Genomic DNA, 27,800 nt, shown 5'->3' on the forward strand with positions numbered 1-27,800 from the left:
CTGGTGCCATCATCTCTGGTGGAGATGTTTTTCTTCCTCTTGCATAAGTGGTGAAATAGGCCCATGGACACACAGAGGTCTGCCAGCCATGCCCAACCAGCTATGCCTGGTCATATACTCGGTGGAACACCTTGTGACTAGTTCCAGTGCCCTCAGCAATCTGAAGTTGTGGGACTGGAGTGTCTGGAAGAGACTAATAGTTCAAACTGGGAGGGTCCATCTGTGGCGAGGACTCCCACTATGTGACTCTGTGACAGACCTGCAGCTCTCTGGGCTTCTGACTCCTCCTGCTCTGCCATTTATCTCACCCCCAGGACAGGCACAGAGAGAGCCCAGCTGAGGTAAAGTGAAAGGTGGCAGAAGGGGCCATCTTTAAGCCATCTCCTACAGTGCCATCTTACAGTGCTCACCTAGCTACCCTGTCCAGTGAGGTGGGTGCTAAGGATAGGGCCTAGGGGAATTTGAGGCTTTCTGGCAGGAAGAGACACAGTCAGGGTCCTGCAACAGGGCCATGATAGAGCAAGATATTCCCTAAAACACTCAGGGTGAACTTCAGATTCAGCCTGGATGCACTGAGGTCCCTCCATGCCCTTGGAGGTCCTGGAATTGACCCAAATCCAGCATTCCTTCAGGAAGACCACACGTCCTAGGGCTATAACAGGGCCCAGACCTTAGTAGGTCCTGAGGCCTTAGCACAACTGACTCCATGATGGAAGTGGCATTCAGCCTGTAACACTCAGCATGTAGACAACACCACTTGACATAACTGAAACAAAGACCTAATTCATCAAAGTCCATAGTTCTGGGAAGGGTTCTAAATGCACTAGCCTTGCCTTTTGGCTTCTGTAGTTCTGCTATGGCTAACTGTTCTTGTTAACTGAAGTGTGCTAACCTAGAACATAGTTTTGGCGATCACCCTGGGAAAGACTTAGGCTACTCTGGGATCCCCAGCACCCAGTGTAGTCACTGGCCTGACAATATAGACTTTCTATTGGCTTAAGCCCACATCCGAGTAGTCTTCTCTGGTGAATACCCCACAATGAGAGCATTCTTAGGTCCCTGGAGTCCCCACAAGACTAGCAGGAGCTGTTATAGCCTTTCACTTTCTCCCAGAAGCGATGGCATGTCCCTCTGACAGTCAGTTCTGTCCCCAGCACACGCAAAAGGAAAAGAAAGGCAAACCAGCTCAAGATCCTTAAGGATTCGTGTATCTTCTCAGGGATACATGTGAGCAGAATTCTGAGGTAATTTCAGGATGTCTCTCAGGAACAGCTAGATCCTCACAGGAGGAGACACTTTCCTCCATGCCAGAAACTCTCTCCCAGCATAGAGACTCCCAAGAGCTCATGTGATAATCGGAACTGATTGCCTGGATGGTTAGGGCACTCTGAGAAGTCAGGCCAAGCTTAAACTCTTTTTGATGCTTTGCAGATGTTCAAACAGAGCAGTGACACCACCACTCTCACCCCCCAATCACACATGCGGAAACACGGGAATTGACCCACCTATGAACACACAGATGCATTTAAGCCAGCCCGGAGTTCTGCAATTTCAGGAAGTCACATTCCTGCCAGAGTCACTGATAAGCATGACCTATGGTCCCATTCTCCTCTGGTCCCCAAGGCACAACCCTGCCTGCCTCACCTCTGTTCTGTATTAGCAGAAGTGGCCCATCTTCCAACAGCCGTTCAGGTCTCTGGTTCATTGGCCCAGCTCCCTGTTTCTGACCACACGGACTGGGCTACCTACTATTTAAGTGTTCTTCTTCTCTCTGCCTTCACTTCAGAGGCACAAGAGACCTACATGTCCTAAGTGGCTAGAGCTGTAACCCAGGTAAGTTTCCTGTACCCCCACTCCCAAAGCAAGGAGAATATCTAGGTGAAGAGGGACTTGAGTTCTGGGGTCCATCCTGCCTTGTCATTGACCCTTCAGGCCACCCTGGGACCTTAAGACAGCAACCCTCATCTTTGAATATTATGCCTGTCAAAACAACAGACACCATACTCGAGGGAGATAAAGAGCTCAGGACTCTTGTGCCATCTAGCTCATCTCTATGCAGACATTTCCAGGGCACAGACATGTATGTTGCCCTGAAATTGTTGTCCCCTAATATTGTTGGGATCAGGTTTCTCTCTCTGATAGTCAAAAATAATGATTCTGCAACTGTAAACCATGCCAGAATAGCGTTGTTGAACTGAACATAGTGCACTCCTGGGAAGGAGGGGACAAAACCTGATGGGAGCAAAGAGCCAGCTCAGGGTCTGGCACTTACATAGCATCCTTCTCACTTTCATTGTTCAGTGAGGCTGGTGGGAACAGGGATGCTTCTTGCTACTTCAACACAAGTACCAGATGCGCAGAGTCATTTGCAGAGCTGAGCTCCGGCTTCAGCAGTGGATAGAGACAGCCGAGTTCGCAAGCCCAGAGCTATTGATGGGGCCATTACTAAGCTGGGTCTTTAACAACAACAATAGCTGTATTAACTCCATTTATCTGTCCAACGTATAAGAGTGACCCTTTCCATCTACTTCATCTTCAGGGTCCTTCAGAGGGGACTGCAATGCCATCAATTGCATAGCAGCCATCCTCCTGTATATGCATCCGTTTGTGAAAATGCAATCTACTTTAGGGTAAAATAAGGAAAAAAAAAATCCACGTCTTTGAACTAATGAGATGTGGTACTGAAAATCATGATTGTGTGGTATAGTTGGCCAAGGAGCCGTGAGTGACTGTCTCCTTTCTCCCTCTTCTACTCCTTCCTTCCTTCCTTCCTTCCTTCCTTCTTCCTCCCTGCCTTCTTTGCTCCCTCCCTCCCTTCCTTCTTTCTTTCCTTCTTGTCTTTTCATGTATTGAAAGTTCAGATGCCATAAGTATTGAATATAACAATAATTTGCCGGCTACTTTTGATATACTTAACTCACATGCTTTTAATTCCATAAAGTTTTGCATAAGACTTGGACAAAGTTTAGACATAAAGTTGTGTGCACTTTTAGCAATGTATACATATGGTATTGGTAATATTAAAAATTTCCAAGTAATTGCTTATAAGGTAGATGTTTGAAATACTAACATAAACAGACCCTTGGCTTTGTTAAGACTTGATTTCCTGAGTAGTTCAAGGTTGACAAAGTCAGAAAAACAACAACCATTTTGATAAGGCATAAACCTTTGTCCTTCAAGTCAACTGTTTTCAAATGCCACTAACAGCAAAACAAAACTCTTGAGAATGCCTTGTTACTTTAGACACAGACAATTCAGCTCCATTCAGTTTTCACCAGTGCATTGAATCTTGATCTTAGAAAACTTAAATTTATTTTGAAATACTTTCTACAACAATTGAATTCTGAAAAATATTTTATTACACATTTTATTTTTCCTCATTTAATGTGCATCTTAATTCTTCATATTTTCTGAGTATGTTAAATTTTTTATTTTTATTTTGTGTGTATGGGTGTTGGACTCTGTGTTTATATGCACCACATATGTGCAGTACCCACAGAGGCCAACTAGAGGTTTTAGATCCTCTGGAACTGGAGTTATAGATGGTTGGAAGCCACCATGTTAGTGCTGGGAACTGAACCATGGCCCTCTGGGAGAGCAGCCAGTGCTTTTATCACGGAGCCTCTCTTCACTTCTGCTAATTAGTATTTACTTCAATAGTCTTAGTCTTAGGGAAGACCTAGAGAAAAGCAATCTTTGAAACCATTTCTCTACACATTAGCAATTTATGAAAGCACAGTTGTTACCAGTCTCAAACATTTACAAAGTCGAGCTGAATCCAGATGGAATTTATGAAGGAAAGGGACTCATTTAGGCCACCTGTCTGCACAGGCAAGTTTGACAATGCCTGTTTGCAAGCCTCTTAGCAGCCAACAACAACTTGGATTTAAAATAACCAGTTTTATTATTTATTATTTAGCCCCAAGCTAATAGAGAAATTTTTGAATGGCAGTGAAGCCCTGGTTAAGATAAGGAAGGACCTTGAGTGCTAGGCAGAGTCAGCATGGAGGATAGGAATGAACCAAAGTGTAGAGGCAACAGCCCCTTTATACTAATGTTATGAGAAGACCTAAAACCATGCCCCAAATATTTATTACTTTATTTATCCATGCTTAATCAAAGCATGACAAGAATAGCAATTCTATCATGTGATAGATATGTTGAAAGTGTGCAAAAATCAAGCAGCCATGTGTTTGCTACTTAGTTACTTTAAAGAATTCTAGAAGGAGGTGAAGATTTCCACCATGTTCTTCTGGGTTGGATGCTAATCTTGATGGCTTAGCAAGAATGGATGCTAGGGGAATTTTTGGGATCATTGTTGCATAATGAAAAGTCCTTCCCAGAATGCTACAAAAGGGTCAGCTAGCATCTCTTACATAGTTCAGGAAACTCCAATTGTGTGGAGTATGGCTGATGAACCCTTATGTGACCTCTGCTGAACTTCCTTCATGAAATTTTAAAAAACAAACTACTGCCTTTCCTGGGAGCTGCAATCACACTGTTAGACCCTCCTGGCTTAGCTCCAGATTGGCTGCCACCTTGGGTCCAGCATTAGTGACCATGCTCTGGCCTCTCCCAGTTCCCTTTGCTCCATCAGGTTTAGCCCAGGATCAATCTCAACCATCCCCCAACCCAACTTCTCTCTTCTACTCCCCTTTGCTTCCCAGATAAAAAGATTCAGAGAGATTTATTACTTTAGAATTTCCCTACTAGCACAATGGCTGGGCACAGAATCTCCTGCCCTAAACTTATCAGCTAGCCTGTATCAGCTGCTTCAGTCAACCTCCTCCGTCCTGGCCCGAGGTGGAGGCTGCAGGCCCTAGCTGCCCTAAGGCTTTACGTGACTGCTGCTTTCTTCTCATACCAATGCATGGCAGCAAAAGGTCCTTCTCTTTCCCTGCATCTCTTTTCTCCCCTGGGACCTAAAAGTCTCACCTGTCTCTTCTGCCCAGCAATTGGCTCCTGGCCTTTTTTATTGACCAAATCAAGAACCAATTAGGGAACCAGACTTTACTGTCAGTATCTCCCCCTACAGCAATGGGATAGGTTCTCCTGATGTGATTTTTATGAGACATGAGGTATGTCCTGGGGCTGTACATCACTGATACCCACTAAGACCCTAGTCACCTACTCTGATGTTTGGTTTCAATGTCACCTTGCCACAACTTAGAATCACCTGAGAATGATGTCTGTTGAGGAATTATCTAGATCAGGTTGGCCTATGGGCATGTCTACAGGGACTGTTAATTGCAGTGAGAATACCCATTCTGGATATAGGTGCCACCATTTCATGGGCTTGGCCATAAACTACATAAGAGTAGAGAAAACAAGCTGAGGACTAAACATCAACCTGCAAGTAACAGTCCACATGTTTGCTCTCTCTGCTCTTGACTATGGATGTGGTACCTCAAATTTCTGCCTTGGCTTCCATAGAGCAATAGACTCTAGGATGGAACAGTCAGCCAAACAAATCCTTCCACCTCTATGCTGCTTCCAGCAATAGAAATTAACCCAGAACACCCATCATCACAGAGTGGGCTGGAAGAAGGGACTATTGCTGCAGCCATCAGATTTTATGCCTCAGTCAATCCAATTATCAGAGATGTTATTAGATTAGTACACAGGATGGCACACAAGCATTGTATTAACTTATCATGCAGCCTTCGATAAATTGGCATAGATTCATAAAGATTAGTCAGGTAGAACTCTCACTGGGGTCAGTAAGAGGGTACAGACTTAGAATTGTCTGTGGTTATGTTAACAATCTTGGGCTCACAGCTTGTGTCCCAAGCCAGGTCTGGCCCCCTGTTCTTAATAGAAGAGTTAAAAGAGTTAAATTAATAGTGAAAAGCAGGAAAAGGAGATTTATTCAATGAAACCACATTGGGAAGAGGAACAAAGGGATCCAGTGACCACCCACACCCCTAACCCATGTTTCAGGTCTAAAGTGAGATAGAAATTTAAATAGAGGGTCAAGGATATGCCCATCCAAGCAGTTCTGGTCAAGATGTGATCCTTTCTGGTCACTGTTGATTCATCATTGTCTGGCTTCAATCTCACCCTGAAGGCAGTCTGATGAGTTCTTAGGACTTTGTGGAATCTCTTTTCTCAGAGACAGATTTCTTCTCTGGTGGCACTTGTTTTGTTTTGTTTTATCCTGGTATAAGTCTCTGTGTGGGGGGGATTCCCTTTATTTTTGAGTTCATCATTTAAATACTCTGATAGTCAGATTTTTGAGACACGAGTGTCTCTTCAAAATGTCTTTGCCTGGATGGTTACAGTTACCCAAACCACTATAGAGATCTACCAAATACCCTTGTTTGTCTATGTACTTAAAAACCCTTGTCTGCTAGTTTCCATCACAAGTTACAGAGTTCAGGCTTTCCTTACACACCAGGAGAAACCCAAATAGTTCAAAAGAATATTAATGGGTTAGAAGAGTCTCTGCTCCCCCAAAACAAGGAAACCACCTTCTTGTCAGACAAAAGACAGAATTCAAGTTCATTCTTAAAAAAGCCAAAGGAGCCTCAAAAATGATAAGGATTTTATTTTTATTTTCAATTGTATGTATAGGTGTATCTCACTGTGTGACTTTGTGCATGCAATGTCCTCAAAAACTAGGAAAGGAAATGATGCCACATCCCCTGAAGCTGAAGCTACAGGCAGTTGCAAGTGGCCTGATGTGGACACTGGGAACTGAACTTAGATCTTTAAGAGAAGGCCGTGCTATTAACTTAAGAGCCATTTCCCAGCCCTTAAAAGTGACAAGGGAAGGGGGAAGGCAAGAGCTGAGGTCTGCAGATCCAGAAGAATTTACCAAGGGTCTGGCTCCAGGGTTTTTAGAGTATGAACACTGCTTCTCTGTTCCTCTGGACCATGGTACAAAGCAGCTAACGATACTGAAAAGAATCCTCTCTACCACCACCACCACCAAATAATGACTCAGAAACTCTTTGGGACAGCCAATTTGAGTTTAGGGTTCTGAAGTGAGGTTGCATTTCAAACAGAGGAGTGAGGGTGCAAATGTCTAAGAAGTCTTCCCACTGGGGGTCAACTTGGGGCTGGTAGAAGTCCCAAAGAAGTCCTTTTTCCTGATTTGGCTCACCAGAGTTTGTATCCACAGTTACAAGAAAAAAAAATCTTAGGACACAGAAGCCATAGGGGCTAGGCTTGGTCATGTGTACGCCAAGTAAAGACATAAGGACTGGTGAAAAGCAGGAGAGATGTAACCATTGCATGCTCACTGGGAAGAACAGATAAAGGGGAGTAGTGACTTCCAAGTCATCTTTGGTGTGATGATGTCAGCGTTAGGTTTAAGTAGAGGAAGAACTGAGATAGTCTAGGTTTTTTGTCTTTTATTCTCATTTTTTTGTTGTGCTAAGAACATTGTGTTAAAAAATTTAAGAGGATTGATTTGGCTTACACCGACAGCTCACACTACATCATTGATGGAAGTCCAGGCAGGAACTTAAGCAGGAACTCAAAACAGAACCCATGGAGAAACATTGCTTACTGTCATAATCATTAACCTCTGTATAGCCTAGGACCACATGACTAGGGATGGTGCCACCCAGAGTGGACCAGGCCTCCTGCATCAGTTGATAATCAAGACAACTTTCCCATAGATATATCCACAGGCTAATCTGATAAAGATAATTACTCAATTGAAATTTTTCCCCCAGATGACTTTAGATTGAGTCAAGTTGACAATTAATGCTAAGTAGGACATGGGGCATGAGGCAAAAGGTATGAGCAATTAATTGGGAAGTCCTGGTCAAGATATGGTCTGGTTGGTCATTGTTTCAGCTCTGATTCTGACAGATGACCTGGTCAAAGAAGTCTTTAACCCTGCCAACACTTGAAGTAATCTGGCTGGCTCTCATAAGATAAATTTTGCTCCAGGACATAACCTTATCATTATGGATAATTGCTCTCAGTTGGCAGGTAGACAATTCCCTGAGCCTTTCCTCTTAAACCCAAAGTAAGTCATGCGCCCAAGCAAGTGATGAAGGCTTTCTAGCCATAGTTGTTTCTAAGTTACAGGGGACATCATGGCACCAAATATGTCCTCCTTGCTGTGATCTTGCTCTGATGTACCCTCCCCACCCCCGACTAGTCTGTGAGAAAGGGTAATGGCTGTTTTTGTGGTGTCCTCACACATCAACCCTCTTGGCCTTTTGGGCCCTAGGAGTTCCACAGTCCATCTTCCCCCTTTTGCCATCATCCTGCCTGAGGCTACAGCTTCAGGACCTTCAGGCTAGTATCAGATACACACTTAACCCCACTGTTCTATGCCCGTCCTCCTCTTCCTCCCCTCATCCTTTCCTCCACCTTCAGGCCCAAGGAGGCTACCTTCTCCTCCATTTGGCTCAGTCCCCCACAGCCTAGGCTTAATTCTCAAGCTGGCAATCCCAGGAGAGATGCATGTACGACACATGTGATTACAAAGTATATTTAATTGATTTTAAATTTTTTTAACAAGTTGCCAGCATATTAAATCCAAGAGCCTCAGTTCCACCTCTTGTTCTCAGTGCTATAAGCTAGGCCTTACTTCAGAGGCTGCAGACATAGGAGTGGTTAAACCAACCTTGTCCAAAGGACATGACACTTTGACAGGCAACTCCATTTTGCATTAGCGTGTGATCCCCTAGTTCTCCTGAAAGGGAAGTTTAAGAGCAGATCCATTCTCCATCCAGCAACAGGAGGGCTATACCCTTGAACCATTGCAGTAAGCCACATCCTAATGCTCTCCTCTTTCACGAGGGTTGTTGACATCTCTTAAGATACACGAACATTTAATTCCAGCATGGCTAAGGCACTTTCCTCACTATGTGGAGTTTGAAAGGCAAGCAGGGAGGGAGAGGGAAAAGATAGAACAGAGGCCATGCCCTTTTGATAGCATAGCCACTGGGTCACAAGGTCACTTATGTGTGCGCCATTCTTTGGGGTGATCACCAACCCTCACCCACCTAGATTTAGGGGTAGGAAACACAGCCCCCACCTCTTGGTTGGAGGAGCAGCAGAGATGCTGTAAGCACACACAGAGGAGAAGACTACCGTGTGACCATCTCTGAAAAGCTCTGAAAACCTACCCCAGCATCCCTCGCCCTCTGGCCCAAATAGCTAAGAGTGAATTCACACAATAATGTCTTTGTGTTCTAGTTCTACCATTAGCCACTGAAGGACCCTTGCCAGCTCGTTTTGTTTCCATTTCATCTTAGGGTTGTTAGAAGGATTTAAGTGAGTAAAAGGCACTCAGCACATGAGCTAGGTCCTCAGTATAGGGTAACTTCTGTGACCAATCACTTCTGCCAGCTCCCCTGTTATAACACAGTTGGGGTTGGGGCTCAGATTGCCTGGCTTTGGATTTTTCTCTGTCACTAGCTGTGTGGTCTTGGGCAACTCATTTTACATTCCCATACCTTATTTCTTCCCCAAATTCTGTTTTAAAAGTATTTACCACATTAACTATTGTACAATAAACTTGAAGGACCTCCCCACCCGCACAACCTTCCAGGTTTAACTACTTAAGCAGAGGTGCTCACTGCCTAGAGGGATCCCCTACCACATCCAATGCCAGGATATTCCAAATGAAGAAAGTAAGAAGTGTCTGATTTTACAGATGGGGAAACTGAGGCTTGGATAAACCACATAGAGAATGATTGTGAGTTCTGCATAAGACCCCAGGACTCTGGGGACATGGGTTACTGTTACTCCATCCACCAACCGTTGTCTCTACAGGCGCTTGCAGTGAACATGAGACTCTTGTGGATCTTTCTCTCCGTTGGCTGCCTGCTTAGCAGAAGCCATGCTTTGTTGGAAGATTCCATTCAAAAGTCAGGTGAGCTATTCCATCGTCCTTGGGAATTCTATCTAAGGGAAACCCCAAAAGAGACAAACTGACACCTCTAGTGTACCTGACCACCAGAATAATGCAGATTTGCCGGTATCTTTGGAGGCACTGTACCATCCCCCAAAGACACCTTTTCCCTTCTTGGGGTACATCTTGGCATCTAGATCTAGTAAACTACTCTCTTTCCATTATTGATCATCTCAACATAAACTTCCATTTTACATCCACTTCCCAGGTAGGTCTTTCTAGCCTTCAATTCTAATGGTCTCAGTCTCATGAAGGTTTGCCCTAAAGAGCAAAATCCTGAGCTCTGGCTGCCTTAATATTGCAGGCTCAGCCACCTGCCACAATGTGCCAATTAAAGTTGAGAACAATGGTGAGCAAAACAGAGAGAGGAGATTTAACTGAAAAAATTTCAAAGAGAAACTGGTGCCCCCAAGCTCACCTTTAGTACTCTGGAATTTCCAGTTCAATAGAGCAAGACCTGGGATGAGGGGCAAGAGGTCCGCTTGATGAGGGCTCAGTCCAGGTGTGGTCTACTTGGTTCTCCATCCTGGTTCCAAAGGATGCTCTGAAGCTGTTTTCGTGTCATCATTTGAGGAGATTCATCTGGTCTCACAAGACATCACTTCTGCTGTGGGGTGTGCCCACACTCATAGACAGCTGTCCTCATCTGCAGGGGATGTGTCTTCTGAGGCTTGCTTTTCCTGGAATCCAAGATGTCTGCAGGTTTAGAGCAATGGCCTATCCTTGAGCTTTCAACCGTGCAGTGGAAAGAGCTAAGTTAGGTGGATGGATGATTGACATATCAAGGAGGCAGCAAGCAGGAGTCTGAAGTCAAAGCCCTGATGACAGGTTTCTATCTTGTGGGCTCAGTGAGGCATCTGTGCTTTTTAGTAAAAGCAGTCTCAAAGTGCCTAAGAACGCAGATAAGAGCTTAAGCACCTGCTCGGGGAGTGTACAGCTTCCGGTGTGATGACCAACCCTTTGCAGATAACTCCTACCCTCCCTGTCTACAGCCTGGCCCACACGTATCGTATCTCTGAAGAGTCTTCATTTGAAGTCACATTCCTGGGACAGATTTTTGCTTTAGGTGTAATTTTGATATCAGGAACTGAGACTTCATCTGTCAAAAGGAAAAACTAATAAAGGGGAAGAAGAGCTATCCTCTATGTCTCAATTTGAGAAGTCCCCTTTCGGGTGTGAAAACCAAGGTCTAGAAATAGAAGGGGATGTAGCTTGGTACTAGAAAAGAGTAGTTGCCTAGCTTTTACAGAGCCCTGGGCTTCATCACCAGCACTGAAGTAAAAGAGTAAATAAAGTGTGTGTGTGTGTGTGTGTGTGTGTGTGTGTGTGTGTGTGTGTGTGTATGTGTGTGTGCATGTGTGTGTATGTGTTTGTGTGTATGTGTATGTGTATGTGTGTGTGTGTGTGTGTATGTGTGTATGTGTGTATGTGTGTATGTGTGTATGTGTGTATGTGTGTGTGTAAATTAAGATCTGGGAACCTATGAACAGCCAAAGCAGTTGCTCCCTCTTTGAGGCTTCATTCTGTTCGTCAGAGTACCACTGCCCATTTGTTCACCTCTGTTACATCATAAATGACCCAGTGGGTTTTGCATGTATCTGACCTTTCATTGCCTCCTGGGCTCATGTGCAAGCGTGAACCTTGGTTTTTCTTTTGCAAGGAACCTGGCCCCAGGGTTTGGCCACTGCTAGCCCTACATGGAACACCTATTTTTCTGTCCCCTATGGGAGCATATGCCCCAGGACTCACCCAGATGTCTTTGTCTTAGCAGGCATCCAAAGTGAAGGTGGTGATACAGGATTGGATGCAGGATTGGTGTATGATAATGGAGGTGAATTCATTGATCTGGGAGATGGCAGTGGGACAATCCCAACTTCTATGACTGTTACTTCACCTGAGATCTCTACAATGTCCCTGGGTGAGCTTAATCAACCTGAGATGAACATCCCAGGAGGCTTGGACACAAGTGGCATTACCAGCCAAGTATCCTTCAGCTGGGTCCAAAGAGTATCACCAGTCCTGGCCACCACAGGCCACCAAAGGCTGCCACAGATGCTCAAGAGAGTCTAGCTTCTTGATGGTGGGTGTCATGAGCTTTATATTTAGGACGTGCTTCCAGGTCTGAGGTGGTAGTTCTGGTTAGTATAGGGCTGTGTCACCTGGTGGCTCAGGTCCATCTGAAGCAAGGTCAACCAATAATCAGCCTTGAACTGGGTCATCTGGTGATGTGGATCAATATGAACAGTTTTAACAAATGGTTGGACTGATAATAGGTCATTTGGGTTGCTATGGTCAAGGTAGTACTGGGTCAGTCTTCTGGAAGATTTTATCAGGATCAATAAAAGTCCACTATGGCTTTAGGTCATGTAATGGGTTTGAAGGAAAGTCAATGGATAGTCAGTTTGAGGCTGAGTTATCTGGGGGCTTAGTCAGTCTGAAACAGGAATCTAGCTTTAGTTCACCCAATGGCCATGACCAATTTAGACTAATGACCACTCCACAGTCATGATTAGTCTAGGTTTAAGGTATCTTTTACCTCTGATTCCTCTGACTGTAGGTTGCATAATGGTTATGTCAAGTCTGAGGCAAGGCCATTCTTATGTTAGAAATTAAAACAGGCTCATTAAAAGGCGCTGCCAGGAATCTACCTTTGAATGAGTTTTATAAGGAGAGTTACAGGCTTGTCACCATAGGCAGCCATGACAAGTCCCTGACGTGGGACAACATGTTGGAGAGAGTTGATCATTTTGGCCATAAGCATCCATAATGGAGTCTTGAAGGGAGAATGGGCCATTCCTTCACACCCATAAGACAAAAGTGTTTTCTGCCTTACAGATTTTCAGGGGTGGAGTTTGTAAGCTTCACATGACTTGGCCTTGCTTGTCTAGGTGCCAGTGTCTGGGAAGCATTGATAAAAATGAAGTTATAATTCATGATTGTCCTTGGTCTAGATATCAGGGGGTATGGACAAGCTCCCAGTGGTGAGAGGAGGAGACGGAATGTGTAGGAGCTGTGAGGTCCAGTGTGCTCTTTTATGAGCTTTGTCTGGAGACAGATGTAACCTACCCTCTTGGATCAAGACTTGGTGTCTCTCTGAGCACCCTGGTCTCACTGAGAAAGTACTACCTGAATGTCCTGTCCACACGGGAACTCCAGTGGATGATGGGGCTGGGTTCTATTAGTTCATCACAGTTAATATGAAGGCACTCTAAAGAGAACTAAGCAACCTCCTTAACCAACAGTTGCCAACATCTGGCCTCAACCAAGACATGCTGGCCCAGGAAGGACTGTTGAGTACTGTTATTCTCAACAGCCAGAATCTACTCACAGAAAGGGAAAAGCTACAAACGCTACTCCTGGGTGGCAGAGTATCATTTGGTGTCAACAATGATCTCCTGGATGCAGCAGGGACCAATGCGGTGGAAGGCCTGGTCTGCAAAGGCCCCCTGGGTGGCCTTTGTGGCCATGGGAGTCTCTCTGGCATGAATGATGCTCTGAAGACCATGAATTCTGGGGAACTCGACAGCCGGTGAGTTTGACCTTTTCTTTTTTTTTTTTTTTTAAGCATCAAGACAACTCCCTAAAGCATTGGTCAGAGAAGGTTCTAGGTACCTGAAAGACATTGGTCTGACTTGTTCTTTAGAAAGTTTAGAAAGAGGTCACCACTTCCTCTTCCAAAGTCAGTCCTTGCCTAGTGTTTCTCTAACACAGTCTAACCTTTGCGTTTATGAAGGTTTGTCTGAGCCTTGATATATGGTAAGTCACATCAGGAAAGCATATCACAGATGCTCTGACCAATTATCCCTAAGTTAGTATCCGTCCCCCAGTGAGTAAAAGAACCCTTCGTTCCAAGCTAATCCCACAGTTGTCAGCTGAGGTTTTCAGTATGGCATTTGTGTTTTCTCTCACCATTATAATCAAAAAACAAACATCAGTTTCTGACTGATGCTTTTCCAATTTGGGATTTATAGAAATGGGACTCAGAATAAACAGCAAGGACAGAAAGGACAGGCATGGGATGGGGGAAGGGAAGCCACTGCAGCCTGAGTAGGGGGCTGAGGAGACCTGGAAATTGGCTTTTGTACTTCACCTCACTCTTCTTGTGCAGGCTCAATGTCACCCGCTTCGACATTGTCCAGCTGTCATGGAAGGTCCTTGCCTCATCTGATTTCGAAATTAAATTTCAGACCAAGTTGACTATCAATTTCCCAGGGTGAGCAAAATGGGCATGTTATGGTTTGAATCTGAACTGTCCTCTGTAGGCTCATGCATTGAGCGCTGCCGTTATTTTGGGATGCGGTGGGGCCTTTAAGTGGTAGAGCCTGCCTGGCTGACATCTGTTACTAGAAGCAGGCCTTAGAAGGTCCTTGAGCTCCAGCTGCCTCAGTTTCCTGCTCTGCCATGACATGAGCAGGTACATCCCACTGATCTGCCTTCCCCAGCAGATGAACTGCGGTGTCTCTGAAACACTGAGACCAAAACACCCACTTTCTGCTGATTCTTTTGGGCGTTTGGCCTCAGTGATGCAAAGTAGCTTACTGCAGTGGCAGAAGGGAGTGGAGGGAATTCCTAGGGAGAGCAAGTGGTTCTATTGGTCGTGGGTGGTTTTCTTTCCTTCAACAGACATCTTAACATATTCCAGCTCTTGATAAAGTTTCTTAGGCCGGCAGTGATGGCGGGATCGGAATGGAAGTCAACCCTTTTGCTTTTCTGCCAGAGTGTGAAGCTGTGTTGAAACAAATGTGGGGAGGAAATTAAAATACAAAAGAACACCTCCTCCACTCTTACAACTGAGAGACATTGGCCGTTAAGCTCTCGGTTGGCTTCCTTGCAGATCTTTCCCTACAACCATTCTGTAAAGCAATAAGTGTTCCCTGCCACATATGCACCATGGTACTGTGAGCTATCCTGTGGACAGACACCAGGATTGTTCGCCAGGTCACTCTTTTAAATAGCTCTGTGATTGGTACAAATAATAAATCTGTTAATTCTCTAATTATAGAAAGTCTCACGAGCACAATTTATAGCTTATTACTTACCTACTGTGCTGAGTGCTGAACCCAGGACTTCAATTGTGCCAGGCAGGCATTCAATTACCACATTATATCACCACCCTATAACTTATAGCCTTTGATAAACATTGCCAAATTATCTTACAGAAACCTGGTGATGGTGATAAAATATTTCTAACATTCTTGAATACTTCCAGGTTCTGGGCAGCAGTTTCTTTGAGTGTTTCTCTCAGTCCACACTGTAGGCTTCTAAGGGAGGGGTCACTATTCCGTCCATCTTACCAAACCGTTACTAGAAACTCAGAGAAGTTTAGTCAGATTACACATGAAGATGTGGAGAGAGCTCAGTTGGGAAAGTGTATGTGGCACAAGCTTGAGGACATGAACTCAGATCTGGTTCATGATCTGTGCCTGTCACCCCCAGTACTGGTAAGGACACAGAAAGGTGCATCCCTGAAGCTCATTGGCTGGCCTAGCCAAATAGATCATACATACATATACACCATTACCATCACACACACACACACATACACACACACAAACACACACACAAACACACACACACCCATCATCATCATCTAAATCACCATCATCTAAACACCACCACATACTCACAATTACACACAATCACACACACAACACATGCATACACCACCACATACATACCATCTCTTTCTCTTCCCCACATACACACCATTAACATATTTGCCAACACACATACACACACATACCATTATACACACACACACACACACACACACACACACACACACACATTCGACATGGGTGGTTGTAAGTGTGCATATAAGTCCAGGAGGAGATATTAATATGAGAGATGTGCATGAGTTTGGCAGAGCTCTAGGCAGACAGAGAAAGAAGTAGCCTTTCACTAGACTCATTTTTAAAATGAGTCTTGAGCTATGCATAAGCATTTACTTCAATAGATTATTTCATTGAATATATATATATATGTATTTGATATATATATATATATATATAATTAAAATATAGGCCATCAGGAATCCTTTTTTTTTAAAGTATGTGTATCAGTTACCTCTCAGCCATAAATGCCCAGACCTGTTTGCAAGTCCCAGTGAAACCTTTTAGAGTATTATTCCCAGACATGCATTCAGCTTCTAACAGCCCTCTCCCACGCAACTAGGATACTCTCATTTCTCAGTGGCTCCACAGTGGATGTGGACATCGAGATCCCCTTGCAATTGCAACAGATGGAACCTGGTCAAATGTCCTTTTCCGTGAAGAGCTGCCGGGCAGTATTCACTGGGATCCAAGTGAATTCAGGGTAGGTATAAACTCAGGATAGCTGGGCACCACATAGGGCATGGCATGGGATGGTGCTATTCATGAAGTAGTTATCAGGCTCCATGGAATCTGTCCAAGATGCCAGCAAACTATGCCACTAGTGTTTTAATGCCCTGCTTCCAGTCAAGCTCCTGTCTCAAGGAGCTTGGAATCCCAAGCAGAAGGGGACATCTTTGGGCCAGAAGTACAGACCTCCCTGGCAGCACCCATCTGTGGGGAATTTTGGGTGCTCCTGTTTTCAAACTCTCGTGGAGAGATGCTGGGTAAGAACTCTGCCACATCGCTTTTCCTGCTGGGCTGCCGTCTCCTGAGGTGTCTGTGTGAGCTTTTAAGGGCAGAAGTTGCCTCATATTTATCATCATTAATCCAGCACACATCGAGTCAATAGACACTGTTGTTCCTGGAGACACACTGGAAACAAGACCATGCAAGATATGTGAGTGAAAATGAAGGAGAATGAATGGAAAGCTGATTGGATGAGAAGTGAAAGGATGGATGGAAGGTATGTGAGTGTACACATTCATGATGGATGGATGATAGATAGATAGATGGATGATGGATGAATGGAATGTATGTGAGTGCACCCATTCATGGATAGATGGATAGATGGATGGGCATGGATAGATTCAGGAATGGATTAAAAAAGAGTAGATAAAAGGCATATTAAAAAGACATTAGTGGTCTATTTGAGAGGTCTAAGCTAGGTTCACTGGGGAGGTCTGAAAATGCATACTTGCTTAATTTAACACAGTGGTTCTCAACCCTCCCAATACAGTGAGGTGACCCCCACACATAGAATTATTTTCATTGGTACTTCAGAACTGTAAATTTGCACTTATGAATTATAATGTAAATATGTTACATGCATGATATCGGATATATGACCCATGTGAAATGGCCATTCAACCTCCTAAGGAGTCACAGCCTATAGGTTGAGAAGCACTGATTTAACAACAGAGACCTAACCACTACTAAGACTGTATAGCAGAGAATTTCAAAGCCCTTAGTGGTAACGATCTTTTCCCTTTCCTTTCCTCAGTGTAATCTCCAAAATGATGGAATCAATGTTGAAATGGTCCTTGAACATCTCCTTGCCCAACATGGTAAGTCTGACAATGTGGCCCTGGAAGACCCTGAACATGAGCTGTGGAGAGAGCACTGTATCCAGTGGCATGAGGGAGCAGTCCATGGGAGCAAAGGCAGCCAAATGGGACAGCTTTACTACTGAGCTATGCAATCACTCTTCTGTCCTTTGTCAAGGTTCCTGCTTCCAAAGAAGGAACAGAGAAAAAGACAGTGGTAGAGGGATAATTGTGCAGCAGGCAGCTTAGGCCTGTGTAAGAGGGAGGTTGTAACATGTTTATGATAGACTTTCTCCATCTTATGTCAGAGACTTATCTGGCAAGGTGTCTTAGATTACAAAGGATTCAGCATGTATGTACTGGTGAGGTATATGTAAGTACCCTCTTAGCAATACCCATCCTCTGTATTGCAGTTGTGCCCAGTGGCCCGATTCTGGTTCTACATCATCAACCAACAGTTGGCCATTCTCCAAAGTAAGTAGAGCTGTTGCCTGCACACTGCTTTCTTGTGTCTACTGCTACAGTAGTAACTATACCTACTACCACACAACTGCTAGAGAGAGCTTTCTGAGTTTCATCTCAGATCTCCAATTTCCTGGGGAATCAAGTGGAGACCTCAGGGCATGCCATCAAGGTCTTCCAGAAGCTAATTTCCCAGTGTTCTCATTCCTCTCTAGTGGAGTGACCTAAACCACCTCCATATACCCTACAATGCATGGGGACACAATGGCTGAGTTCTGCAGGACTTCCCACTTCAGCTTTCTATGCCTGAAATACTCCTTCATCTTCCAGTGTAATCACCATGGTTGGTCCACCTCAAAGCCTTTCTTTCTTTCTCAGCAGAGCCCCCTCCTTAGGACTCCTATAGCCTTGGTCACACCCATTTACCATCCACTGTATTGTGTGGACATGTCTACTTTCAGATTATCTATCTCAGTAGCCCAGAGCTCCTTGAGGGAACTTGGTTGCATTTCTCCCCCACCTCCAATTTATCTGACAGTCCAGACTAGGTACAGTGTAGACCTCCCCTCAAATAGAATATTCTGGTGTGTGGAGTGGAAAGGGAAAGAAGGGATATGGTGGGCATGAGTGGGTGGGAGAGCAGAAACATGGAATGAGAGAAAATGGTGGGGGAGATAGCAGAAGAATGACAGACATTTAGGAGGAGGGGAGTGCGGGGTTGAGGGGGGTGGTAGAAGGCAGAAGGAGTGATGGAAGGATATAAAAGATAGACAAATAGAAATGGAAGGAAAAACACAAATAAAAGAATTTGAGGAAAAGAGTAATGGTGTTGCAGTGTGCATGTGTGAGATATCAACGATGGATACGTGAGGAATGGAAAGTAGAGCCTGTCAGCAGATGTGTGTGAAGATGAAGGGAGGCGAGATGGACTGTGACCAAGTGAATGGAAAAAAAAGCTACTGAGTCAGCTAAATGAAGGGAAAGAAGAGAGGGGAAAGGAAAAAGGGCAGATGAATGCAAAGAGGAGTGGAAGGGCGATGGTAAGCACAAGGACAGGAAGGGAAGGAAGCTGCTGGCCCCGAGAATGGATATGTCTGCCTGTAGGAGAGATAGGCTGCCATTGCAGGTTCTGGCACCCAGCACCCTGTCCTGGATGATGGCGGGGTTCTGTGCCCTCAGTCCACACTCAGCAGATAGGGAATGGTCTCTCCTTTAGACATGCCTGCTTGGGACAGGAATGGACGAGTGAGGTTTATGAGCCCCCGTTTCCATGAGTTGAATGATTTGTGTCTTCTCTGACCTTTCCATTGCCACATGTCCCCTTCTCTCCATCAGATATCGCCTCACTTGGGATGCCGGAGGACAGCAACTTGCTTGATACCAAACAACCCATGCTGTATGAACGCACTTATACCATGGACTTTAAGGTATGAAGAGCCAATTCCTCCTCTTCCTCAGAGAAGTCAGTTATCCCCACATGAGGTCTCCTTGGCTGGGAATGTGCCCAATCTGTACTATCAAGAAAGCCAACCCAAGCTTTGATTTTGAATGACCATGCAGCCTTGAGCACCACGCCCTTACTCATGAACTCCAGTTTTCTTGTCTGTCAAGTTGGGGTGATTTTCACAGCCATACAGTTTCCACCACTTGTCTCTCCCAGCATGCATGTTTTCCTGTATCAGAGCATACCTAGAGTTGGTACCTTCTGTTCAAAGGGATAGCATGGTTTAACTGGCAAGTTTTACAATGTCCCACTGGCCCTGTACTTGATGTGGTGGTGTCTAGTACCATGAATATGAACTAATGGTTAGGCGAGAAAGTCCCTGGCATACATGGGTCAGGGTAGGAACTCAAAAAACTGTTGGCTTCTTCTGATTTGCCCTTGATTTAAAAAAGATTTAAACACCCATTCAAGTTTATGGCTTGGCAGGTTCATACATGGAACCTTCAGGGTGCTGGGACAGGGTCCTGGTGGCCTTGGCTATATACTCCCAACCCCAAATCTCTCCAGGCTGTGGTATGGCCAGGAACTTGGGGGCAGTTCCTGGATTCTGCCACAAAGTGGGATCTTGGGGTCAGCAGTCCACTGCCTCTCAGTCCTCAGCTGTCCAAGGACAGAGTCTCAAGTCCAGAGTTTTGAAACAGAGTCGTGAAAGCCATTCCCATCTCCCAGTCTCTTTTCCTTGTCTGTTCTTCTCATTTGCAAAGTTGGTGTCAGGTTTGCAGCAGACACAGAGCCTGGCACACAGTAGGTATACAATGACTGTGAGTTTTCTGGTTTTGTTTTGTTTTTTCCAGAACAAAACCTTCCCGGCTTCTTTTATCAACTGGCTGTTTAAAAGTAAGTTTTCCTTCTCGTATCTACCCCAGAATCCCACAATCCTACCTCTCTTTTTGGTGTTGAATGTCCTTTGGGAAGGGCACTGAAAATAAATATGAAACCCTGAGCCACAGGACCTATGCCTGGGTAAGCCTTCTTGATGCTGGGCTCCTGGAAAGTCAACTCTACAGTATTACAGTGGGGTTCCTGAGATAGTCCATTCTAGAGGGGTCATGTCTAAGTGGGTCTCTAGGACAATTCACTGATTGCTGCTAAAGAGAAATTCTTGGAGTTGTCCAGTTCTAGGTGGCTGGTGCCTTAGAGGGGCTCCTGAGTTATTTTATACTTCAGTTATTAATGTTTCTATGACTGTGGGATATCTACCTTATTGACCAATGTTACAGGTAGGTTACTGAGATAGCTCAATCCATAGCAATTATGATTACAGTGACACTCTGACACTTTCCTATCCAGAGTGATTCTTGTTATAGAGGGATTACTGAAGAAGTTTCTTCCATAGAGGGAAGTGCTAGGCTGGAGTTCGTGGACAGCTTACTCCACAGAACAGCCATCCCAGAGCTGGGAATTAGCTATGGGCTTAAATCCCAGTTTGGCCAGTGTCTTAGTTACTTTTTTTTAATGCTATGACCTGAAATAAGCAATGGAATGAAGGAAGGATTTATTTTGGATTGAGGGTACAAATCATTGTGGTAGGAGAGGCATGACAGCAAGAGCACGGGGGCATGTTCAGTCTGTGATCAGGAAGCATAGGCAAATGCTGGTGTTTCTCTTACTTTCTCCTGAATAAATCCTGCATCACAGCCTATGGAATGATGTGTGACACATTCAGGGTGGGTCTCCATTAATTCAGCTTAGAAACTACTTCCTTGACAGACCCAGAGGTGGCTCTAGACCGTCATGTTGATTAGTGTTAATCACAGCCACCAACTTACCGTGTCCCTTCTATCAGTCCAGTTCTCCCCCTCTCTGGTCTCTGTTTTCCCATCTGTTAAGAAGGCTTTTAACTAAGAGTATTGGGTGGAGAAGGGGACAAGATCAGATGCCAGAAGAGTTTCCAAAAAAGCCCAAGCCATAACAAGTCTTCCTCATGGGGGCCAGTGTCTTCTAATCTCTTTGCTGTGAGATGCAGATGCTCAGTGGCCCCCCTACCCCCATTTCCTGTAGGATATTGATAGGACCAGGCAGGACTATGTAGAGATGTTTAACACTGAGTGACACTGGAATTCTCTGACCTTGGTTGCCTCTGGCCTTAACCTTATCTCCAGTGATTGCTTATAGCCACCCCCTACCAGCCCCTTCTCTAGAGCTTGGGCTTTCACTCACAGAAACTGACCAGGAGAAAGCATCCACAGATCTGTGTGTTAGCATGGAACTACTTCAAGTAGGCCCACCTGTAAGAACCAACCAAAGGCATGTGCTTGAGAAGCGAAGGGACAGGACAGTGAATGGCCTTCCATTTCAGACAGTAGACAGAACTTACAGTCCTGACAACCCTTGGGGTCATCTGAAGCTGATGCTGGATCCATCAAGACAAATGGCAGTCAAGTAAGGTGTGTCAGCTAAGAGGTAGGCCCCATAGTTTAAACAGGAGCCAGAGGAGATGCTACACGAAGCCCTTAACCCTGAAAATTAGCTGTGCCTCAGCACCTGACACTCCTATCTTTTTGTGAGAAGCACACTCAAAAGATGTTTGCTCTGTTTAAAGCTTCACTGTGGGGTCTCCCTAGGGGGAGGGAGAAGGCCCAGATAGCACATGTCTAAATGTAACTCAAGTTAGGTAGTGGTGGCACATGCCTTTAATCCCAGCACTTGGGAGGCAGAGGCAGGTAGATTTTTGAGTTCAAGGCTAGCCTGGTCTATTCAGGACGGCCAGAGTTATACAGAAAAACTCTGTCTCAGAAACACACACACACACACATACATACATACATACATACATACATACATACATACATGTAACTCAAGGCTCTAACTTCCCAAGAGTCCGTCATGATGGGAAGTCACAGCAGCAGTCAGTCACATTACATCCACTGTCAAGAAGCAGGGTGGTAAACGCATGCTGGTGGTCAGCTAGTCTCTTATTGCAGCCCAGATTGGGGTGTCACCCATAGTAAGGGGGTCCTCTAACCCCAGCAATCAAGACAACCTCCTATAGGCATGACTAGAGTCTGTTTTCCTGGATGGTAGTAAATCCCATTGAATTAACAGTTAATATTATTGCAACATTTTTGAGTCCCAGGAAGTCAAAGTCCTGGCTTCAGAGACTAAAGAGTCCCAAGAACTTTGTGATAAGCAGCCACGAGCAGCCATGAGCCAGGCCTGAGGTTCTATTACTGCTGAAACCTGGGAATAAGGAGAGCACCTGCCTCACTGGGTGGCCAGGAGAAAAATGGAGGGCAAGTTTAAGTTCAGAACTTGGACAGTGGAGCAAGCTGTCTCTTCAGCCAGATGGTCTAACTCACAAGTAAGGGAAGGTCTGGAGCAAAAATCAGAAAGGGCAGTCACAGAGGCCGAAAGGGGAGGCCCCAGAGGCTCAGATGGGGAGCCCAGGGGGTGTGGAAACACGCACCTCTCTCCTGTTTCTCGCAGACAGGCCTTGAATGAGCAGGGTGCTGTCTTTCTCGCTCCCCCACCTCCCCTCGCCACCCCCCAACTATAGGGAAGAGCAAGTGTGGTCAAGGCAAGGCACCAGCCTGGGCTGCACTGGTCAAGGCTGGTCAGTTCCAAGATAGGCCACTAGGGGGAAGCCATGAGACTGCTAACGTGTGTTTTTTGGCATATGCCCAAACCTATGGGCTGGAGTCAAATTTCCTAGTTTCCAATCCCAGTTCTTTCGGCAGAATAGAATATTTAACCCCCCACGGTGCCTCAGTCTCTCCACTGAGGACAATGACAGGAATAATTCATTCATTTTTACTCTCATCAACCAGATCCTTGAAAAAGAAATAGTATATATTTATTGTAAAAAGTGGAGGCTTTATAATGGTGTCCCCATTCAGGTGCTTTGACCACACTGATGCCGCCCCCAAGTCCCCCACTATCCTCTCCTTCACCCAGCCCCAGCTCCTTTCTACTTTTACACATATACATGGATTTCATATGATTAAAAACCGATTAAACACTTCTAAGCTAAACACAATATTAAGAATAATTTTCATGGGATAACAGGACATCTGAAAGTGTGTGCACAGCGAAGGGAAGGATCTCCAGAGTGTAGTGACAGCAGACAGGACTCGAGAGTATCTTTGTCAGCTGTGCCTCCAACAAAGGGGTACTGTTGCCCACATAGAAAGATCTAAACTAATTAATTAATCCCTCACCCGCAAATCTTTCAGTCACTAAGTTAGCACGATTGTTGAACAAGTTCTCCAAAGGAGAGATACAGATGAGTGCGTATAGGGTGGACCTGGCTGCTGAGGAGACACCTGCATCTGACTAAGAAGAGCCACGGTGTTAGTTGAATGGTGTGGAGTAGGGTGGTTCTGTGGGACAGTAGAAAATCGAGAGGCATGTGCCGTTTAGTGAACTGATGGAAGCTACCCCAAACGACAGAGATTGTCAGTCAGGCCAATCCGTTTCGAGTTTGATGGGCAGCCGGACAGTGAGACAGACACACCTACTCAGTTGGAGGAAGGATGAGAACAATGGCCAGCAGGGATTGAGAGACCCTGACAGGCGCAAGGCCCTAACACACACACCTACCACCTCACTTGACAAAGCTGCCAAAGACCAAAGACTTGTTCTCCATTAGAAATGACAGCTGGCTTGACCCGACAGCATAATAAGCAGAGTGTACTCTGATTGGAGAACTTTAATGTGTTTCATTCAGTATTATAAAAGGACAGTATTACAGATTTTGTTGTACACTGCTGTTACATGTGGGGCAGTGTGTCTTTAAGTAGGGTAAAGTACTCTTTAAAAATGGGTCCTAGATATTTTTTCCTTTAACTCAAGTCTCTTACTGTTTAAATGATTTTTATTTTGTTTAATATGGAGGAAAAAGAAGCGTAAATGGACAATATATATTTAGAGAAAGATGGTTAGCTGTCAGAAAAATATGCAAATCAAAATCACACCAAGACTGCAGCACACCCCTGTCAGATGGCTGTGATCAAGAAAATAAATGACAATGAGTGGTGGTGAAGATGTACTAAAGGGAAACACACACACACACACACACACACACACACACACACACTGGAGCAACCACTGTGGAAATCAGTATGAATGGTCCTCAAAAACCTGAAGATAGAGCGGGGCGTGGTGGCATACACTTTTATTCCCAGCACTGGGGAGGCAGAGGCAGGTGGATCTCTGAGTTCCAGGCCAGCCTGGTCTATAGCACAGGTTCTAGGACAGCCAGGGCTACACAGAAAAACCCTGCCTTGATTAAACCAAACCAAACCAAACCAAACCAAACCAAACCAAACCAAACCAAACCAAACCAAACCAGACCAAACCAAAACACTGAAGATAGAACTTCAGTATTCCATTCCTAGATATATACCCAATGGAGACTAAGTCAGCAAGACACCTGCACAGCCATGTTCACTACTACACTGTTCACCACAGCCAGGCTGTGGAACCAGCCTGAGTGTCCATGATAAATGAATGGATAGGTAACTTTCAAGGTAAATGGACTCTGCTGTGTACATGCCTCACATTCTGTTTATTCATTTTTCTTTATGAGGTGTCCATTCAGGAGTCACATGGTAGTTCTATTTTCAGTCTTCTGAAGATACTACACTGGTCCCCACAGTTTACACTTTTATCAGCAGTGAATAAGGGTTCCTCTATCCTTACCATCATTTGTTGTAATTTTTCTTGATGACCCTCTTTCTGACAGGGATAGGATGTAATATCAGTGTGAGGAAGTACAACTTGTTTTCTAAGTATTTATTGGCCCCTTGCATTTCTTCTTTTGAAAACTGTCGGTTCCTGACATCTGCTCAGGTATTCATTGGATGTTGTTTCTTTGGTGTTTGAGTTCTTATGAATTCTAGATGTTAAATCCCTGCCTGTGGTTCTCTCCCATTCTGTAGGCTGCCTCCTCACCCTGGCAATTGTTGTCCTTGTTTTGCAGAAACTTTTGACTTCATGGAATCTCATTTGTCAGTTTTCCCTCCTCTGCTATAGCCTGAGCTAATGCACTGGTTTTTACAGAGCCCTGGTCTATGCCTTTATCCTCCTCTGGCAGCTTCGGAGTTTCATTTCTTACATTTAGATCTTTGATCCACTTTGAACAAGTTTTGGAGCAGGGTGAGAGATACGAATCTAGTTCCATTCTTCCATATGTGATCCTAGTTTACATAGCATCGTTGGTTGAAGAGGTTTTATTTTATTTTTAAATAATGTGTCATAAAAAACGAGGTGGTTGTAGCAGTGTGGATTTGTTTCTTTGTCCTTTGATCTACAGGTCTTGTTTTGTGTCAGTCTCATGATGTTTTATTGCTATGGCTCTGTCATACAGTCTGAGGTCAGGTATTGTGATATACCTTCAGTATTGCTCCCTCAGACTCAGGTTTGCTTTGGCCAGGAGTCATCTTACTCAGTGCTCTTAGAGCTCCCCCAGCATGTAGCTGCTACTATTCTTAGTTGATAAATCAGGAAACTGGGGCTCAGAGAGATTAACTGTCTTGAACTACTTCTGGGGAGGTGAAACGTGGAGACACTAAACTGTGTTTACCCTGTACTGCTCCAGTAGCTGTCGGGTGCTGGGCTACAGCAAAGCACCTATACTATATATTACTCAGGAGGTGGAAAAACTCAGCCTCCCTTGGGGTTCCCAAGCTCCCAGGTGTCCAGTCACTGCTGGAAACCTCATGGAGTCTGAAAGGAAGGGTTGAGGGTACATGGGGCAGCGATGAGGAGCCTGGGGCTGGGATCTCCCAAACACCTGGATATCCAGATGCCACTGGGTCAGGGGGAGTTGGGAACAGAGTTGGGATGTCCATGGACCTGTGACAAGGCCAGGGCCAGGGGGAGGATAACTCTGGCTTTACTAATTTGCGAAAGTCCTTAGCTTAGCAGCAGTTGTCTGGGAGCACAGAGGGGCCTTCTGTAAGAGGCTCAGGCAGTGCCGCTCTGTAGGCGAAGGTCTTCTCCATGTTCCCCATGGTGGTTCTTGATGAAAGAGACAGTCCTTGGCTCCAAACTGGTTTATTGATTGTTCATTGTGGAAAATGGGTGCACACCACCTTCTCAGGGTGGACCAGAGATCAAATACCTTTTGCAGGGAGGAATATCTGGGAAGGGACGCTTACTGGCTAAACCCTCAGGGCCTCTAGATACATCATTAGCATGGAGAACTCTGTTCTGGGCTACATGACCACAGGCCACATTTCCACAAGCCACATGTGGGAAGTGTGGCACATGTTCTAGGCCAGGAATCTGGTAGGGAGCGTGGAGCCACCTACCATCCCAGGTGGGTGCCTGGGTGCCAGGGACCCTGAACCCGCTCAACCTTACCAAGTTTCCTGGCAGGGTCCACTGTCCTACACAGAAGCTGGAGGAGGTGTGAGGGTTGTGTCTTTGTGGAATGTCCCATGCTGCTTGGGGCTCAGTTTCTCCACCTGTACCTCATTGGTTTGGGTATAAAAAGTGGGGATACTTTATTATTCTCTGACTCGGTCCTGAGGAAAAAGCATCGTGGCAGTCCAGGAACCACACCCTGAGGTTCCTGCACTGAAGGGACTCCCTAAGTCTCTGGAGTCTCTCCCCTTCACAGAGCTGCCAAAGTCTAGGTTCTTTTGAGGATAACAGAGCCATGCTTGGTAAGCAGACAACAGCATTTGTTTACTCAACCTTCTTTTGTCAGCTCCCTCTTCATAAACAAGTTGAGACACCATGCTGGCTTGAGGAAGACTTCTAAAGCCAGACAACTGTGCAAGGAAGAAGAAGAAGGGGCAAGTGGAGTTAGCCTGGATGTAGCCCTCAAAGTCTCCAGAGACCAGCCATGAAGGCTCAAGTGGAGGGCAAGACCTGCAGCAGCCAAGCATCTGGCAGGAGAGGATCCTGGGAACCCCTCTACCATGACACACATTCTTCCTGCAGGTCACACTTAATAGGCCATTTCTTATTTGGATCTATCATGGTGTTCTGTGCGAGATTAATGAGGTGTTATGCTGCGAACAGAAAGTTATATAAAAACAAGTCCCCCCCCCTTGTCACTGCTGCTAAGAATGTAGCAGAAATTGTCTCAAGTGTCTCTCTAATCAGAAACAATAAAGGTCTCCTTGGATTCAAGCCCTCCAGTTTCCTCCTTCCTTGCTGAGCCTTGGACACCCATACAAACCTCCTGGATGCTACAGCTCTGGGCAGAGACTCCAAGGTGGGGAGAGACTGATGGTACAAAAGCAAAATACTTGTTTGGGGGTACACCCACTCCTCTGCCTGTGTGGTTCCTGCAGTCAGTCCTGCAGACAGGCCCTCAGTGGGTCTTCCATGGGCAACACGCAGAGGGAGGCAATGGATGGGAATACCCACACCCTGGTTAGTTTACCCCGGCCATGCTCTCTGCTCTTCATCCCTCCTCTGCCCTCTGCCACGGCTTTCTCTGCAGGAATCATATCTTCATATTGGCCCACAGGTGTTCTCCTCACCCTAGCTATGATGTTTACTTTAGAGTGACCTTAGCAGGGCTGGTGGGAATGAGTTCTAGAAGGCTCACGGAGATGCTAGGGAAGAAACGTCTTCTAACT

At 45.3% G+C, this 27,800-nt stretch overlaps 1 protein-coding gene across 2 annotated transcripts; it reads left to right on the forward strand.

The window, feature by feature from the left end:
- The first annotated feature begins 1,794 nt into the window (after positions 1-1,794).
- Bpifa6 (BPI fold containing family A, member 6) lies at positions 1,795-27,345 on the forward strand. 2 transcript variants are annotated; one of them, NM_001080811.1, is made up of 11 exons: positions 1,795-1,833; positions 9,742-9,841; positions 11,652-11,863; positions 13,123-13,409; positions 13,989-14,093; positions 16,055-16,195; positions 17,255-17,318; positions 17,711-17,771; positions 19,095-19,186; positions 20,058-20,100; positions 26,918-27,345. In NM_001080811.1, exons 2-11 carry the CDS (start codon positions 9,757-9,759, stop codon positions 26,929-26,931), a joined length of 1,104 nt encoding a protein of 367 aa, NP_001074280.1. In that variant the 5' UTR covers positions 1,795-1,833; positions 9,742-9,756; the 3' UTR covers positions 26,932-27,345. The 2 variants fall into 2 exon arrangements, with proteins under 2 accessions (NP_001074280.1, XP_011238004.1); XM_011239702.1 differs by lacking the exons at positions 1,795-1,833; positions 9,742-9,841 and having other exon boundaries at positions 11,745-11,798.
- The last annotated feature ends 455 nt before the right edge of the window (positions 27,346-27,800 follow it).

Source organism: Mus musculus, chromosome 2 (genome assembly GCF_000001635.26).
Source record: "Mus musculus strain C57BL/6J chromosome 2, GRCm38.p6 C57BL/6J".
Classification (NCBI taxonomy): Eukaryota; Metazoa; Chordata; class Mammalia; order Rodentia; family Muridae; genus Mus; species Mus musculus.